This window comes from Ranitomeya variabilis, chromosome 1 (assembly GCF_051348905.1).
Source record: "Ranitomeya variabilis isolate aRanVar5 chromosome 1, aRanVar5.hap1, whole genome shotgun sequence".
Classification (NCBI taxonomy): Eukaryota; Metazoa; Chordata; class Amphibia; order Anura; family Dendrobatidae; genus Ranitomeya; species Ranitomeya variabilis.
Window position 1 is genome coordinate 529,167,388 of NC_135232.1, and position 18,392 is coordinate 529,185,779.

Consider the following 18,392-nt stretch of genomic DNA (forward strand, 5'->3'; position numbering starts at 1 on the left):
CCCTGTTATGTTCAATTGTTATGCTATTTCAAAAGTCTGTGTGTTTCCTGTTAACATGTATTATTGTTCTTGTTTTCCCAGTCCCGGAGTACTGGATTTAACCGGGGGGGAGTGCAGCACCCCAGAGTCCTGGTTGTTGCAGTACTGTGGCTCCGCCACTATGGGGAGCTGTGGTACGTCTGATTGCACTAAAGGAGTTTCTCTGACCAGGTACACTCACACCACACTTCACACTCCGGCCACCAGGGGGGGTGGTCCTATTTAGTAGGCCACTCCTCACAACTCTGGTAAAACTGGGGGTTGGACAGGAAGACTGGGAGAAGTAGCTGGGAAGAGCTAGTGAGAGGACCTGTCAGGGATGGGATCCTGGCAGACTCTTCAGAGCAGAACTAACCAGTAAACAACGGGAATACAGAGAAGGAGAAATACCAGAAGGGGTCCTGCTGTTAGACCGAGGCAACATCCTTCTGAGGCGCAAACAGTCGGTGGCCGGAACGCCGAGCAAGTAAGAGACTTTAAGTACATTGCAAACCACGGCAGGACAGCTAACTACAGGTTGGCTGTCTCACTTAACACCTAAGCAGACAACGGAGGCAGCTGTGGGAGAGGGGCGACTCTAGGGTCCCGGAAGAACTCCAGGCCTACCCCGTCATACGGGTGCGTCCTACCATATCACCTGGAGGACGGAGAAAGAACAGTAGAGACAGAAAGAAACAGTTGTGAGGACTATCCCGGGAGCTCAGCAGGGAAGAACTACAACACACAGCGCTAGAAGGTAGATACTGATTCCCACCTGTAAGGAGAACTCCTGATGTGTCGTTGGACCGGCCGGCCTCTGAAAACCCAGTTAACAGCGCTCTGGACTGAGGTCTCCAACATCTTCAGTAAAGAGGTAAAGAGACTGCAACCTGGTGTCCTCGTTATTTACCGCGACCTGCACCGTTACAACACCACTTATTGCACCGGACGTCCCCCACTGACAGACAGGGCCACGGACCGGGTCTAGCCACCGTGACAACCCCAGGACTGAGACCTAGAGGCCCGGCTCCGGGTGCCCCTCGGCCCTGCGGCGGTGTGGGGGCGCTCCAGACACATACGGCAGCAGCGGCTCAGTATTGGGGTATCAGGTGTAGTAATAGGGACACATACGGCAGCAGCGGCTCAGTATTGGGGTATCAGGTGCAGTAATAGGGACACATACGGCAGCAGCGGCTCAGCATCGGGGTATCAGGGGCAGTAATAAGGACACATACGGCAGCAGAGGCTCAGTATTGGGGTATCAGGTGCAGTAATAGGGACACATACAGCAGCAGAGGTTCAGTATTGAGGTATCAGGTGCAGTAATAGGGACACATACAGCAGTGGCTCAGTATTGGGGTATCAGGTGCAGTAATAGGGACACATACGGCAGCAGCGGCTCAGCATCGGGGTATCAGGGGCAGTAATAAGGACACATACGGCAGCAGCGGCTCAGTATTGTGGTATCAGGGGCTGTAATAGGGACACATACGGCAGCAGCGGCTCAGTATCGGGGTATCAAGGGCAGTAATAAGGACACATACGGCAGCAGAGGCTCAGTATTGGGGTTTCAGGTGCAGTAATAGGGACATATACGGCAGCAGTGGTTCAGTATCGGGGTATCAGGTCCAGTAATAGGGACACATACAGCAGCAGCGGCTCAGTATCGGGGTATCACGTGCAGTAATAGGTACACATACGGCAGCAGCGGCTCAGCATTGAGGTATCAGCAGGATGAGGAGTTTGTGCAGGTTGGAAATAGATGGTGATGGGGCTGGAATGTGAGAAGTGAAATGTGTCTTTGTTGTAGTCCTGGCTGGAAGAAGTTGTCATGTCGGTCTGGGCCAGATGGAAAAGACGGGAAAAGTGAGCAACTCCATTAGAAAACATAAGCGGTACGACATTATCTGTAACTGTGCTGTGATCTCTTATATGTTCTGTAGGACTGTATTTACCACTGACCGTATGGTGGTAATATCTATGTTGGTTCTCCTCCACTCCTCCACTATTAGGGAGCGGCACTGAATTGTAATCAAGGTTACCTGGTTAGGAGCCCACTCAGAAGCTTCGCCCCCCCTGAACCAAAACCCTAGCTACGCCTCTGTGGTTACCGTATCCCTGTGGGATGCCGAGGTACTTGTAGCATGTATGTATATCTGCTATGTGCCCTGCTGGTAATTACACTCCACCAGTCTTGACTACCTTGCCTCTCTTTATTACCAACTGGCCGCAATTATCCAGTCCGAAAGACATCCCAATGTCTTTACTGTAGATCCTTGTCAGGAGGATCGGTGAATTGATGTCATTTTTCGCATACAGCTTGATGTCATCCATGTAGAGGAGGTGGCTGATAGTGCTTCCACTCTTGAACTTGTATCCATAGCCAGACTCTGTAATTATCTGTCTGAGGGGGTTCAAACCTCTGCAGAATAGCAATGGGGACAGTGCAACACCTTCTATCTACTAGGAGCTATTGCTTAGAGCTTCTGGTGTCGGTCCCAATGCCTTTCTGAGCTGGATTCATGTACTGGTTCATATGGTTCTATAGTTTGGTGACTATGATGCCTGACAGGAGTTTCCATGTTGTTGTAAGGCATGTTATTGGGCAATAGTTGGATGTAACTGTTCCTTTGTGAGCATCCTTCATGACCAGCACTGTTCTACCTTGTGTTAGCCAAGCTGGGTGGAGGCCTGCTTCTAGCAGGTTCATCTGCTTTTCCTTGCGTTCATGTACCGCTATTAATTTCTTTAGCCAGTAGGTGTGGATCATGTCTGGGCCAGGTGCTGTCCAGCTCTTCATCTTCTCGACCCGCTGTTGGATGTCTGCTTCTGTAATGATCACTGGTTCTTGCTCTAGGTGGTTGCTGTATTCATTCTCAGATCTTGCAGCCACATTGAAATGGTGTTTTTTCATTCTCCCATATGTTCCTCCAGTATTGTTCTGTCTCTGCTATTGATGGAGTTGCTGCATTTGTGCTGTTACTCTGTAGCTGAGAGTACACCTTGGATGGTTCCTTGGAGAACAATGCATTTATCTTCTTGGCCTCAGCTTCTCTAGTGTATCTCCCTAGTCTTGCAGCAAGTGCTGTGAGCCTTTTTTTAGCAGTCTATAGGGCTTCAGTTGGGGACAGGCCTTTGCACTTGTCTAACTTGGTCTTATTCTTGATCTTCACACCCTTTTGTACTTCTGTTAGTTGGCTGACTTCCATTTGTGTCACCTTGATCTTTGTCTCCAGTCTTCTTTTCCAAGGGGGGCACGTACTTCTGTTGTTTTTGCTAGTTGTATAGCCAAGCATTTCCATGATTGCTGAGGCAGTAACGTACATTAGTTTATTAGTTTGAGTTATGGTGGTAGGTATTGATGCAAGTGTTCTATTGGCATCTTCTAGCATACTGTTTCAGATCAGCTGCAGTGCTCTCTAGTTGCAGGATTGGATCAGGATCTTCAGGGGGTTGCACGGTGCTTGTTCAAACTATTTGACCAAGTCAGATTTAGGAAAACCTGATATGGGCTTTTTTTATTTTGTGAGTTTTCAAAATAAAGACTTTTATGTTGAACTTTCTTGGGTCATTGCCTCCTTGCTGCACGGATGTGAAAGCTGCAGCCTTACAATATATACAGTCATGACCAAAAGTGTTGGCACCCTTAAAATTGTTCCAGAAAATGAAGCATTTCTCTGAGAAAATTTTTGTAATTACTGTATTTTTCGCTTTATAAGACGCCCTGGATTATAAGACGCACCCCAAATTTTGAGAAGAAAAATAGGAATTTTTTTGTTTTTTAAATAAAATGGTGGTGCTTCTTATAATCCATGCGTCTTATTGCTTACCGGGGGTGGTGGCTGGGGTGAAGTGGGGACCCAGGGTCGCTGCTGGAGGAGGCAGGAGTGGGGTGATACTGGAGGCCACAGGCTGGGATGAAGAGGTGTCCGGCAGTGCTGCTGGTGTCTGGTGCTTCTGCTCGGTGCTCTGCGGGTGTCTCCGGTGCCCGGCGGCGCTGTGGGGGTGTCCAGCGGTCCTGCTGTGGGTTTCTGGTGCTGCTGCCCAGTGCTCTGCTGGTGTCTCTGGTGCTGCGGGTGACCAGACGGCACTGCCCAGTGCTGCTGCGGCAGTCCCAGTGCTGCCGAGGTTCTGCTGACATTTTGTGAAAGGCCAGAGCCCCGGCAGTCCCATGATTTCCCGTGCGATGAACTCAGGTAAAATGGCCGCTGGTAGAGCAGCGCATGCGCAGATGGAGATCTCGGTACCGAGATCTCTGGAGATGAGATTTCAGCGCTGAAATCTCATCTCCCAAGATCTCGGTGCCGAGATCTCCATCTGTGCATGCGCCGCTCCCCCCGGTGGCCATTTTACCGGAGTCCACAGCACAGAAAATCATGGGACTGCCGGGGTGGGCCCCGGCAGCATTGGAGGCCACCGCAGCAGCATCGGGCAGCGCTGTCCGCGCACCTGCAGCATCGGAGGCACCAGCAGAGCACAGAGCAGCAGTGCCAGACACCCGCAGTAGCACTGCTGGAGACCCCCACAGCACCTGCGGGCACCGGAGACACCCGCAGAGCACTGGGTAGCAGGGTCGGACACCCACAGCACCGCCGGACACCCCTTCATCCCAGCCTGCGGCCTGCAGCAATGGTACCAGTAAAGTACATTCGCATTATAATACGCACCCACATTTTCCCCAAAAAATTTTTGGGAAAAGTGCATCTTATAATCCGAAATATACGGTATACATGTTTTGTTATACATATGTTTGTCTCCTTTGTGTGTATTGGAACAACACAAAAAATAACACAGAAAAAAAGGCAAATTGGACATAATTTCACACAAAACCCGAAAACAGGACAAATTTGTTGGCTCCTTTCCAAAAATATACATTTGTGCTCAAAAGTTTACAAACCCCGGCAGAATTTTTGCTTTCTTGGCCTTTTTACCGAGAATATGAATGATAACACCAAAACTTTTTTTCTCCACTCATGGTTAGTAGTTGGGTGAAGCCATTTATTGTCAAACTACTGTGTTTTCTCTTTTTAAATCATAATTACATCCAAAAACATCCAAAAGTTTCCATACCCCATTTCTTAATACCGTGTATTGCCCCCTCTAACATCAATGACTGCTTATAATCTTCTGTGGTAGTTGTGGATGAGGTTCTTTATTTTCTCGGATGGTAAAGCTGCCCACTTTTCTTGGCAAAATGCCTCCAGTTCATGTAAATTCCTGGGCTATCTAGCATGAACTGCATGCTTGAGATCTCCATAGAGTGGCTCAATGATATTGAGGTCAGGAGACTGAGATGGCCACTCCAGAATCTTCACTCTGCTGCAGTCAATGACAAGTCAACATGGCCTTGTGTTTTAGCTCATTGTCATGTTGGAAAATCCAAGTATGTCCCATGCGCAGCTTCCGGGCCCATGATTGCAAATCTGCCACCAGTATTTGCCGATAATGTGCTGCATTCAACTTTCCTTCAACTTTGACCAAGTTTCCTGTGCCTTTTAAGCTCAAACATCCCCCAAAAATCAGTGATCCACCTCCATAGTTTACAGTAGGAATAGTGTTCCTTTCATCATAGGCCTTGTTGTCCTCTCTCCAAATGTAACGTTTATGGTTGTGGCCCAAAAGTTAAATTTTTGTCTCATCGCTCCAAATTATCTTGTTCCAGAAGTTGGCATTATCAATTCCTTGGATATCTTTTTGAATCCCTTTCCTGCTTTATACAGTTCACCTACCTTTTCCCATATATCCGTTGACAATTCTTTTGCTTTCCCTATGACTCACAATTCAGAAACGTCAGTGGCTAGATGAAAGATGCAAGAGTATGTCTGGATCCCAGAAACTCACTCAGCTTTTATGCACACACACTGATTTCAAGCAAGAATCTTACCTTTATTAGCCATTCAAACCCATTTGTGTCAACTTCTGTGCTTGTTATCAGGCCAAAATCACCAGGGTATGTGAACTTTTGATCTGGGTCATTTGGATGTTTTGGGTTGTCATTATGATTTAAAAAGAGAAAGCACGGTAGTTTGACAATAAGTGACTTCATTCAACTACTAACCATGAACGGAGAAAAAGTTTTGGTGTTATCATTCATACTCTCTGAAAAAGGCCAAGAAAGTAAAAATTCTGCTGGGGTATGTCAACTTTTGAGCACAACTGTAGGTAAACAGCCTTGTTTCAAGCATGGGATGCATGTTAAAACTCACCTGTGGCAAGTAACCGCTGTGGTTAATATGAAAATCACACGTCAAGAAGAGAACTGTCTGAGGACTTGAGAACCACAATTGTTGAAAAATATCAACTTTCTCAAGGCTACAAGTCTCCAGAGATCTTGATGTTAGTTTGTCCATGGTGCACAAAATAATAAAGAAGTTAAGACAGCACACTGCAGCGCTGAGAATAAACGTCTCAGAGGTTTTACAGGTACCCATTCAGATGGAGACGTTTATTCTCAGCGAGGAAAGGAAAGCATAGGAACTGGTATACGAGAGATGCCCTAAAGTGGCTACCAGGTACACATAAAATTGGCCATTTTTATGTGCTAAATGCACTCATTTTTCACATTTCTAATGCAGTAATGCAGTTCAGTTTTCATGTTTCATGTTTGCATGTTTCAGCGCTGCAGTGTGCTGCCTTATTTACTTGACTGCATATGACTTGGTGACTCTAGGTTCAGCACCTGTTCACACTTAGTCTATGTTTGGATGTGACGGTCAGTTTTTTAAAAGGTATTCTTTAGCCTTCTGACTGAGCACTCCGCCTCTTAGCCACAGGTGTTTTAATCGCAACAGGTCTATTACCCCTCCACAGAGAGAGAGAATGTTAGTCTAAGAAGAGGTTTCACAGGTACCCATTCAGATGGAGACGTTTATTCTCAGCGAGGAAAGGAAAGCGTAGGACCTGGTATACGAGAGATGCCCTAAAGTGGCTACCAGGTACACATAAAATTGGCCATTTTTATGCGCTAAACACTCTCATTTTTCATATTTCTAGTGCAGTAATGCAGCTCAGTTTTCATGTTTCATGTTTGCATGTTTCAGCGCTGCAGTGTGCTGCCTTATTTACTTGACTTTGCCCACTGACAAAGACATGAACAGTCTATAATTTTAAGGGTATGTTAATGTTAACATTGAGAGAAAGAATATCACAAATTAAATCCAGAAAATCACATTGTATAAATTATATAAATGTATCTTCATTTTGCAGTGAGGAATAAGCATTTAATCCCCTACGAACCATTAAAAGTTCTGTCTCCTGCATACCAGTTAGATGCTCCTAATCAACTTGTTACCTGCATTAAAGACAGCTGTCTTACATAGTCACTCTTATAAAAGTCTTCTGCCCACAGACTCAATCAGTCAAACTCTAACCGCTACAACATGGGTAAGACCAAACAGCTTTCTAGGGATGCCAGGGACAAGATCATAGACCTGCAAAAAGCTGGAATGGGCTACAAAACCATATGTAAGGCGTTGAGTGAGAAAGAGACAACTGTTGGTGCAATAGTAAGAAAATGGAAGAAATACAAAATGACTGCCAATCGACATCGATCTGCGGCACCATGCAAAATCTGACCTCGTGGGCTATCCTTGATCATGAGGAAGTTGAGAGATCAGCCTAAAACTACACGGGGGGGAACTTGTTAATGATCTCAAGGCTGCTGGGACCACAGTCATTTAGAAAACAATGGGCAACACATTACGCCGAAAAGGTTTAAAATCCTGCAGTGCCCGCAAGGTCCCCCTGCCCATGAAGGCACATGTGCAGGCCCATCTGAAGTTTGCCAATGAACACCTGAATGATTCTGTGAGTGACTGGGAGAAGGTGCTGTGGTCAGATGAGACAAAAATCGAGCTCTTTGGCATTAACTCAACTCGCCATGTTTGGAGGAAGAGACATGCTGCCTATGACCTATAGAACACTGTCCCTACTGTCAAGCATTGAGGTAGAAACATCATGTTCTAGGGGTGTTTTGCTGCTAAGGGCACAGGACTACTTCACCGCATCAATGGGAGATTGGATGGAGCCATATACCATAAAATCCTGAGTGACAACCTCCTTCCCTTTACCAGGACATTAAAAATGGTTCGTGGCTGGGTCTTCCAGCAAGACAATGACCTAAAACATACAGCCAAGGCAACAAAGGAGTGGCTCAAAAAGAAGCACATTAAGGTCATGGAGTGGCCTAGCCAGTCTCCAGAACTTAATCCCATGGAAAACTTCTGGAGGGAGTTGAAGCTCCGAGTTGCCAAGCGACAGCCTCAAAATCTTAATGATTTAGCGATGATCTGCAAAGAGGAGTGGATAAAAATTCTTCCTGACGTGTGCAAACCTCATCATCAACTACAAATAATGTCTGACTGCTGTGCTTTCCAACATGGGTTTTGCCACCAAGTATTACGTCTTGTTTGCCAAAGGGATCAAATGCTTATTTCTCACTGCAAAATCAAAATATATTTATATAATTTATACAATGTGATTTTCTGGATTTTATTTTTGATATTCCACCTCTCAATGTTAAAATTAACATACCCTTAAAATTATAGACTGTTCATGTCTTTGTCAGTGAGCAAATGTACAAAATCAGCAAGGGATCAAATAATTATTTCTTTCACCGTATATATATATATATATATATATATATATATATATATATATATATACACATATACTGTATATATATATATATATATATATATATATATATATATATATATATATATATATACACACACACACACACAGGTCAAAAAATAAAGGGAACACTTAAACAACAGAATGTAACGCCAAAGTAAATCAAACTTCTGTGAAATCAAACTGTCCACTTATGAAGCAACACTCCTGTTGTGCAAATGGAATAGGCAACAGATAGAAAATATTGGCAATTATCAAGACACACTCAATAAAGGAGTGGTTCTGCAGGTGTAGACCACAGACCACATCTCAGTACCAATGCTTTCTGGCTGATGTTTTGGTCACTTTTGAATGTTGGTTGTGCTTTCACACACGTGGTAGAATGAGACGGACTCTACAACCCACACTAGTGGCTCAGGTAGTGCAGCTCATCCAGGGTGGCACATCAATGTGAGCTGTGGCAAGGTTTGCTGTGTCTGTCAGCGTAGTGTCCAGAGGCTGGAGGCACTACCAGGAGACAGGCCAGTACACCAGGAGACGTGGAGGGGGCCGTAGGAGGGCAACAACCCAGCAGCAGGACCGCTACCTCAGCCTTTATGCAAGGAGGAACAGGAGGAGCACTGCCAGAGCCCTGCAAAATTACCTCCAGCAGGCCACAAATGTGCATCTGTCTGCAAAAATGGTTGGAAACCGACTCCATGAGGATGTCTGAGTGCCTGACGTCCTCAGATGGGGGTTGTGCTCACAGCCCAACACCGTGCAGGAGGCTTGGCATTTGCCACAGAACACCAGGATTGACAAATTCACCACTGGCGCCATGTGCTCTTCACAGATGAAAGCAGGTTCACACTGAGCACATGTGACAGACGTGACAGAGTCTGTAGATGCCATGGAGAGCGATATGCTTTCTGCAACATCCTTCAGCATGACCGGTTTGGCAGTAGGTCAGTATTGGTGTGGGGTGGCATTTCTTTGGAGTGCTGCACAGCCCACCATGTGCTCGCCAGGGGTAGCCTGACTGCCAATAGCTACCGAGATGAGATCCTCAGACCCCTTGTGAGAATATATGCTGGTGCGGTTAGCCCTGGGTTCCTCCTAATGCAGGATAATGCTAGACCTCATGTGGCTGGAGTGTGTCAGCAGTTCCTGCATGATGAAGGCATTGAATCTATGTACTGGCCCGCTCATTACCAGACCTGAATATGATTGAACACATCTGGGACATCATATCTCGCACCATCCACCAACATGATGTTGCACCACAGACTGTCCAGGAGTTGGTGGATGCTTTAGTCCAGGTCTGGGAGGAGATCCCTTAGGAGACCATCCGCCGCCTCATCAGGAGCATACCCAGGCATTGTAGGGAGGTCATACAGGCACGTGGAGGCCACACACACTACTGGGCATCATTTTCTTGTCTTGAGGCATGTCCGCTAAAGTTGGATTTGCCTGTAACTTCATTTTCCACTTTGATTTTGAGCATAATTCCAACTCCAGACCTCTGTGGGATATTGTTATTTACGTTGATCATTTTTAGGTTGGTGTTCTCAACACATTCCACTGTGTAATGAGTAAAGATTTACAACTGGAATAGTTCATTCAGTGATATCTAGGATGTGGGATTTTAGTCTTCCCTTTATTTTTTTGAGCAGTGTATATATATATATATATATATATATATATATATATATATATATATATATATATATATATGCATTAGCACAGCTCCTGGCTGTAAAATGATTTAACCCCTTCAGATGGATTTACATGGTGGGACTGACAGAACGATGGAAGGTATGGAATATTGTTGTTTGTTTTGTTTTACTTTATTTCAGGTGACAAGGGTCTTCAGGTGGATTACCAGTATAATAAAATATTAAAACACCCTGTGTCTTTATTTCATAAAAAAACTTTTAAATAATGTGTGTGTGTTTTATTAACCATTTCGTACTATTGGATTAATAATGGATAGGTGTCATAATTGACGCCTCTCCATTATTAATCTGGCTTAATGTCACCTTACAATAGCAAGGTGACATTAACCCTTCATTACCCCATATCCCACCGCTACATGGGAATGGGAAAAGAGAGGCCAAGTGCCAGAATAGGCGCATCTTCCAGATGTGCCTTTTCTGGGGTGGCTGGGGGCAGATGTTTTTAGCCAGGGGGGCAAATAACCATGGACCCTCTCTAGGCTATTAATATCTGCCCTCAGTCACTGGCTTTACCACTCTGGCGGAGAAAATTGCGCGGAGCCCACGCCAATTTTTTCCGCGATTTAACCCTTTATTTTACAAGCTACAGCGCCAAAATTTTGCACATACACACTACTAACATTAGTAGTGTGGAATATGCACAAAAAAAAGGGATATGAGATGGTGTACTGTATGTAAACCAAGTCTCATATCATGTCGGGTTTGTGAAGGAGGAATGAAAAGCCGGCAATTGAATTACCGGCTTTTAGGATATCTAGCGCTGAATTAAATATGAATACAGTATATATATATTTATATATATATATATATATATATATATATATATATATGTGTGTCTCAATGACATATATATATATATATATATATATATATATATATATATATACTGTATATATGTTTAAACGAACATTTGAGCCGAAAAATCCATTAGATGTCGGTTTTGCAAGCCTGAGAGAAAATATCGCAGTACGGATGCCATACAGATTACACGCGGAGGATGCCATGCGCAAAATACACTGCCACACCCTGCCTACAGATGACATATGGATCACTATTTTGGGAACATTTCTGCATATTACGGCCGTAAAATACGGACCGTATTTTCATACGCTGAGTGTGACGCCGGCCTTATCCTGGAAAAACAGTTGATTCCTTCTGCTCAGGGAATGTTCCCCAACTCTGAGGACTGGTTTTTCTAGCAGGACAATGTGCAATGTCACACAGCTAGGTCAAGCAAGGTGTGGATGAAGGACCACCACATCAAATTCCTGTCCTGGCCAGCCCAATCTCCAAACCTGAACCCCATAGAAAACCTCTGGAATATAATCAAGAGGAAGAGAGATTGTCACAAGCCATCAAACAAAGAACTGCTTACATTTTTGTACCAGGAGTGGCATAAGGCCACCCAAAAGCAGTGTGAAAGACTGGTGGACAGCATGCCAAGACGCATGAAAGCTGTGATTAAAAATCATGGTTATTCCACAATATATTGATTTATGAACTCTTCCTGAGTTAAAACATTTGTATTGTTGTTTCTAAATGATTATGAACTTGCATTTTTTCCCATTATTTGAGGACTGCAAGCAATGCCTTTTTTTGTTAATTTGACTATTTCTCATTTTCAGAAAATAAATACAAAATGTATTGCTTGGAACTTCGGAGACATGTTGTCAGTAGTTTATAGAATAAAAGAACAATTTACATTTTACTCAAAAATATACCTATAAAGAGAAAAATCAGAGAAACTGAAAATTTTGCATTGGTCTCTTAATTTTTGCCAGAGCTGTATACTCACTATCAGGATTTGGCTCCACTTGCAGCTTCCAGTGGTTATCATGTAACCACTCATATGAAAATGTCATACTTCCGGTCACGTGATGACTAACTTCTCTTTCTATGTCTCTCAATGAAGCAGGGACTGTAGTTTTTCACTGAATATTGAGAGAATTAGGAAGATCTACTAGTCATCGTGTGCCTATTGCATTTGTAAGTATTCAAAACAAATATGAATGGTCACCTGATGACTGGTCACACTGGTTGGGCGGTATATAGGACAGGGCGCCAATATGAATTTTTGCCCTGGGTGCAGAAAAACCTAGATTTTCCTCTGCCTTAAATGTTGGCCTTTGCAGGAGTTTTAGAGCTTTAAATTAGAAAAACAAACCTCTGGCAGCTAAATGAAATATTAAGAAATCTATCAGTATATGTGGCATTCCTTGATAATTCTATTGCTATTCTCTTTCTCCCCACATTATCTGTTATTGTTAGCTTTGATTGGACAGTGTCAGACGTTAGGGACCTACCCCCCCCCCCCAATTAGGTAACAACCAATTTAATCATACATGTATAGGAGAAGTAACAGAGAAATGGAAATATATGCTCCCAAATTTATATAAGACCATGTTCACACTATCAGTATGAGGTCAGTATTGTACCTCAGTATGTGTAAGACAAAACCAGGAGTGGAGCAGTCAGAGGAAAAGTATAATAGAAACAGGTCACCACTTCCGTATTTATCACCCTCTCCTGGTTTTGGCTTACACATGTTGAGGTAAAATACTGACCAATACTGATTGGTAGTGTGAACGTGGCGTAATATTAGGAATACAATATTTTTTTAAATAGGCATGTTGGAAGAGTTCTCCTATTTAAATAAATTACTATATATGTTATAGTTTATCTCACCTCACATGAATCCCGTTTATTGTCTCCTGCGCAGATTATGTTGACAGTGACCTCTCCATGATAGTAGTCCCGACGGTTGCATACCTCTCGGCTAATCACTGGGACCAATACCTCATGTAAGACATCTGGCTTCTTTCCAGTCTTCTTCATTTTTCCCCAACCAGCTACCATACAAAGTGTATTTTCTTTAATCATGATATCTTCAGTCTGGTAACTTAGAGGGCTTATTGATTCGCTCAATGGAACCTTTTCTGGTAGCTTTGTAAAAAGGGTAAAGCATATATTTATATATTACATTTATTTCTCTGCCCAGTTGACGAAGCCAAGTTAAAATATACTGATTTTGGACCATTGAAATTGATAAAAGACATCTCTAAGCAAAACACCTAAATGTTAATCAGTTTACTATGTTCTATGGACTATCACAATGCAGCTTATGGCTCCCTTGTATTACAGTAGGGACTTTTTGTGCAAAATTCTTATAATGCTGGAATCACACTAGCGTATAGCATGCGACGCGAGAGCGTGGATACGATATGCTAATGACACTCGACTCCAGCTCTGCTGCGCGCGTGAGCCAAGTGTCAGTGCTCTGTGCTTCGATCCTCTTGCATCAGTAGTGTAGCAGTCATATTACTCATCAAACTCAATTTGACAGGTGGACACGCCCCTATCAAGATGTATCAAAGTGTGTAACCCCTCCCCTCCCCTTGTCTTCTAACAGCAGCTGTGTGGCCGCTCCCCCTCCCTTTTTATATAGTTTAATATTATCACTGTATTTGATACGGTGAATATTATCTCCGTAATTGTTTTATATTAGATGTTTATATGATATATTAAGATTAGTCATGTTTGATAATCCTGTGATAGGGAGTGTGCGGGTGTGTTTCTACAGTATTATTCTGTTGTGAGCTTGAAGTCTGGGCACTATAACTGCTAACAGCTGCTAAGATTTTCTGTGGTGCAGATACAAGCACTCAGCTTGCTAGCAGCTGTTAAAATGTATCTGTACTGACCACTAACTAGATGTCAGGTTGTGTGATATAGTTTAATTTGTTAATACAGTGAATATTATCCCAGTAATTGTTTTATATTAGATGTTTATATGATATATTAAGATTAGTCTTGTTTGATAAGCCAGTGTTCTGACATTTTCATAAACCAATAGTCCCAATAATATTTATCTGGACTGCAGATAATTAATTAAAAAGCGCATAAAACGTGTTAAATAGACATTACACCAAAATCATTGCGAATCAAAATGTATTAAATTGATTACTGATACGCGGCCAACAAGTTGATAATAATATCAAAAGTGTATAAAATCGCATAAAGCGTGTTAAATAGACATTACACCAAAATCATAGCGAATCAAAATGTATTAAATTGATTACTGATACGCTTCCAACAAGTTGATAATAATATCAAAAGTGTATAAAATCACATAAAGCGTGTTAAATAGACATTACACCAAAATCATAGCGAATCAAAATGTATTAAATTGATTACTGATACGCTTCCAACAAGTTGATAATAATATCAAAAGTGTACCAACAATTTTGTATAACAGCTGTGTTTCTCCTGATTTTTCTAGCGCGGCTCGCTGAGCATTACCACTGCACATTACTTTAATAATAATAATGATAATAATAATAAAAATATGAATATTATTGAATATAATGTTTTACATATGTTACAGTATTTTATTTTTCCCGGTGTTACTTTTGTTCATGTATTACCGGATTCTTCTGCAGTTGTGATTCTCACCTTTCTATATAAACAGTGCAATAATTCACACCCACGGCCAGTTTTCTGTTAAAAATATGAATATTATTGAATATAATGTTTTACATATGTTACAGTGTTTTATTTTTCCTGGTGTTACTTTAATAATAATAATGATAATAATAATAATAATAATCATACACCGCAAAATTGTGTCAATATTGGACTACTATGAAATTTTCCATAAAAATCTTCGTGGCTATCCCAAGACACGTGAGAAACAATTGCATGACTTTTAGGGGTTTATGGTTCTCTACAATAAACACCATGTGTAGAAATTTGGTTCTAGAACTTGTTGGATTAGTGAATATAATAACGTTTGTCATATTTTATAACATACAGCTAATGATTCTTGCTTTCAACTTGTTTGTAACTGGATTAAAATAAAGAATAATGAGCTAGTTGATTTGGGTGATATTGTAAAACCATTTATTGTTTCTACTACTTGGCAATTGTTACATTCAGTTATTTTTATTTATTTATTTATTTATTTTTCTTGGTTAAGGGATCACGGATGTTTTAAAAAACTTTGAATAAATAACTGTGCATACATAAGAAACCTTGCGATATATCTGGCTAAAAATAGTTAACTGTGTGAAGTAAAGCATGGTAGAATTCCCACTAGCTGACCAAACACAGAATTTGCTAGCAGCTGTCGTCCTTGAACGTCCTCTAAGAATTTAAACAATTATTTAGACCAGTGAAGACAAGTGCAGTTTTGATTAAATTGATAATTACAATTAGAACGAGTTAAATTTGAAAATGTTGACGAAATAAAAGCTGTTACTCTATTCTGGGTGAGTCTGTGTACAGGCTGCAGGGGCTGCAGTCAGAAAAGTGTGTAACCCCCCTCATCCCCTCCCTGTCAGCCAGCTGTCCTCAGTGCCTGGCTGGCCCCTTTTGATATAGTTTAATTTGTTAATACAGCGAATATTATCCCAGTAATTGTTTTATATTAGATGTTTATATGATATATTAAGATTAGTCATGTTTGATAATCCAGTGATAGGGAGTGTGCGGGTGTGTTTCTACAGTATTATTCTGTTGTGAGCTTGAAGTCTTGGTACTATAACTGCTAACAGCTGCTAAGATTTTCTGTGATGCAGATACAAACACTCCACTTGCTAGCAGCTGTTAAAATGTATCTGTACTGACCACTAACTAGATGTTAGGTTGTGTGATATAGTTTAATTTGTTAATACAGCGAATATTATCCCAGTAATTGTTTTATATTAGATGTTTATATGATATATTAAGATTAGTCTTGTTTGATAAGCCAGTGTTCTGACATTTTCATAAACCTATAGTCCCAATAATATTTATCTGGACTGCAGATAATTAATTAAACCAGCAGATAATTAATTAAAATCGCATAAAGCGTGTTAAATAGACATTACACCAAAATCATAGCGGATCAAATTGTATTAAATTGATTACTGATACGCTTCCAACAAGTTGATAATAATATCAAAAGTGTATAAAATCGCATAAAGCGTGTTAAATAGACAGTACACCAAAATCATAGCGAATCAAAATGTATAAAAATGATTACTGATACGCTTCCAACAAGTTGATAATATCAAAAGTGTATAAAATCGCATAAAGCGTGTTAAATAGACATTACACCAAAATCATAGCGAATCAAAGTGTATTATTTTATTTATAGTCCCAATAATATTTATTTGACCAGCAGATAATTAATTAAAATCGCATAAAGCGTGTTAAATAGACATTACACCAAAATCATAGCGGATCAAATTGTATTAAATTGATTACTGATACGCTTCCAACAAGTTGATAATAATATCAAAAGTGTACCAATAATATTTATTCTCTTTTTATTGACATTTTCATAAACCTATAGCGCCAATAATATTTATTTGACCACCAGATAATTAATTAAAATCGCATAAAGCGTGTTAAATAGACAATACACCAAAAGCATAGCGAATCAAAATGTATTAAATTGATTACTGATACGCTCCCAACAATTTGATAATATCAAAAGTGTACCAACAATATTTATTCTCTTTTATTGACATCGGATATCGTAGTGCCTGTGCCGTCTATTTGCACACAATCATTTTGAATCCGTGTTTTGCTGACCTTAAACATTTTGTATAACAGATGTGTTTCTCCTGATTTTTCTAGCGCAGCTCGCTGAGCGTTACCACTGCACTCATTTCTCTTTGCGGCTTCTGAATGTACACTATTCTCACCCATAGACAACTTTCCTTTAAAAAATACGAATATTATTGAATATAATGTTTTACATATGTTACAGTATTTTATTTTTCCTGGTGTTACTTTAATAATAATAATGATAATAATAATAATAATAATCATACACCGCAAAATTGTGTCAATATTGGACGACTATGAAATTTTCCATAAAAATCTTCTTGGTTAACCCAAGACATGTAAGAAACAAATGCATGACTTTTAGCACCGCCACAGACACGTATATTATTCCATCTTTCTTTAATTCAACATTATTTTATCACATATTAATTTCACAGATGTCTGTGCCGTCTATTTGCACACAACCATTTGAATCCATGTTTTGCTGACCCTAAACATTTTGTATAACAGATGTGTTTCTACTGATTTTTCTAGCGCAGCTCGCTGAGCGTTACCACTGCACTCATTTCTCTTTGCTGCTTCTGAATGTACACTATTCTTACCCATAGACAGTTTTCCTTTAAAAAATATGAATATTATTGAACATAATGTTTTACATGTGTTACAGTATTTTATTTTTCCTGGTATTTTTCCTACTTTAATAATAATAATGATAATAATAATAATAATAATCATACACCGCAAAATTGTGTCAATATTGGACGATAAAATATAACTTTTACTTATATATTTAAAAATAGAAAAACCACAAACTCACATATAAAGTGCAAGGTGCATATAACAGATAAACACACAAATACTGTGAACAGAAATTAGCGCTATAAATCCTTAAAACGCTATGTCACTATAACCCTTATATTAATCTTCCGAAATAGGGTACAATAGCGCTTCAAACCTCTATGATCTCTAAGATCCTTCAATATTAACATAGAATATCATTAATACAGCAATAGGGACCTTTCAATAATTGGCATCCCAAAGAGGTTTTTTAAACCCCAGTATCGCAGAGAACATATACATCTATACACTGCAGATCGGGGAATAACAGGTCTGGATTCTTATTTTACCGGAACCATACCAATATTTAGTCTGTCCAGGACCATTCAACACTCTTATTAGGTCCTACTAAAAAGAATCCATTTAGTTTTGACTGGTTTGTGCAGAAATAAATAGGAACAATCTCACCCGCTTTGTATTATTGCTGATGGCGGTGGATGTTCTTCCCCATTGTCCCGACGCGTTTCGTTTAAAACTCTTCAGGGGATAACATCGGGGTTAATCTAGTGTTTTTGCCCAGCCGACGCTGCTAGTCCATGCGCGTATTGTATATAGGTATGCTCGTTTCTTATATAGTGCATCTTACATTGTCGGCATCCGGTCTTTCTCCCGCCCGGAGTTTACACATGTGACCGG

General features: G+C 41.0%; 1 protein-coding gene across 1 annotated transcript in view; it reads right to left on the minus strand.

Moving 5' to 3' along the window:
- LOC143766616 (serine protease ami-like) overlaps nt 1-18,392 on the minus strand; it is a 558,097-nt gene that overhangs the window by 36,370 nt on the left and 503,335 nt on the right. Inside the window, exon 4 of the mRNA XM_077254425.1 lies at nt 13,053-13,310. Within this exon, the coding sequence (XP_077110540.1) occupies nt 13,053-13,310 (258 nt within the window). The remainder of the gene's footprint in view (nt 1-13,052; nt 13,311-18,392) is intronic.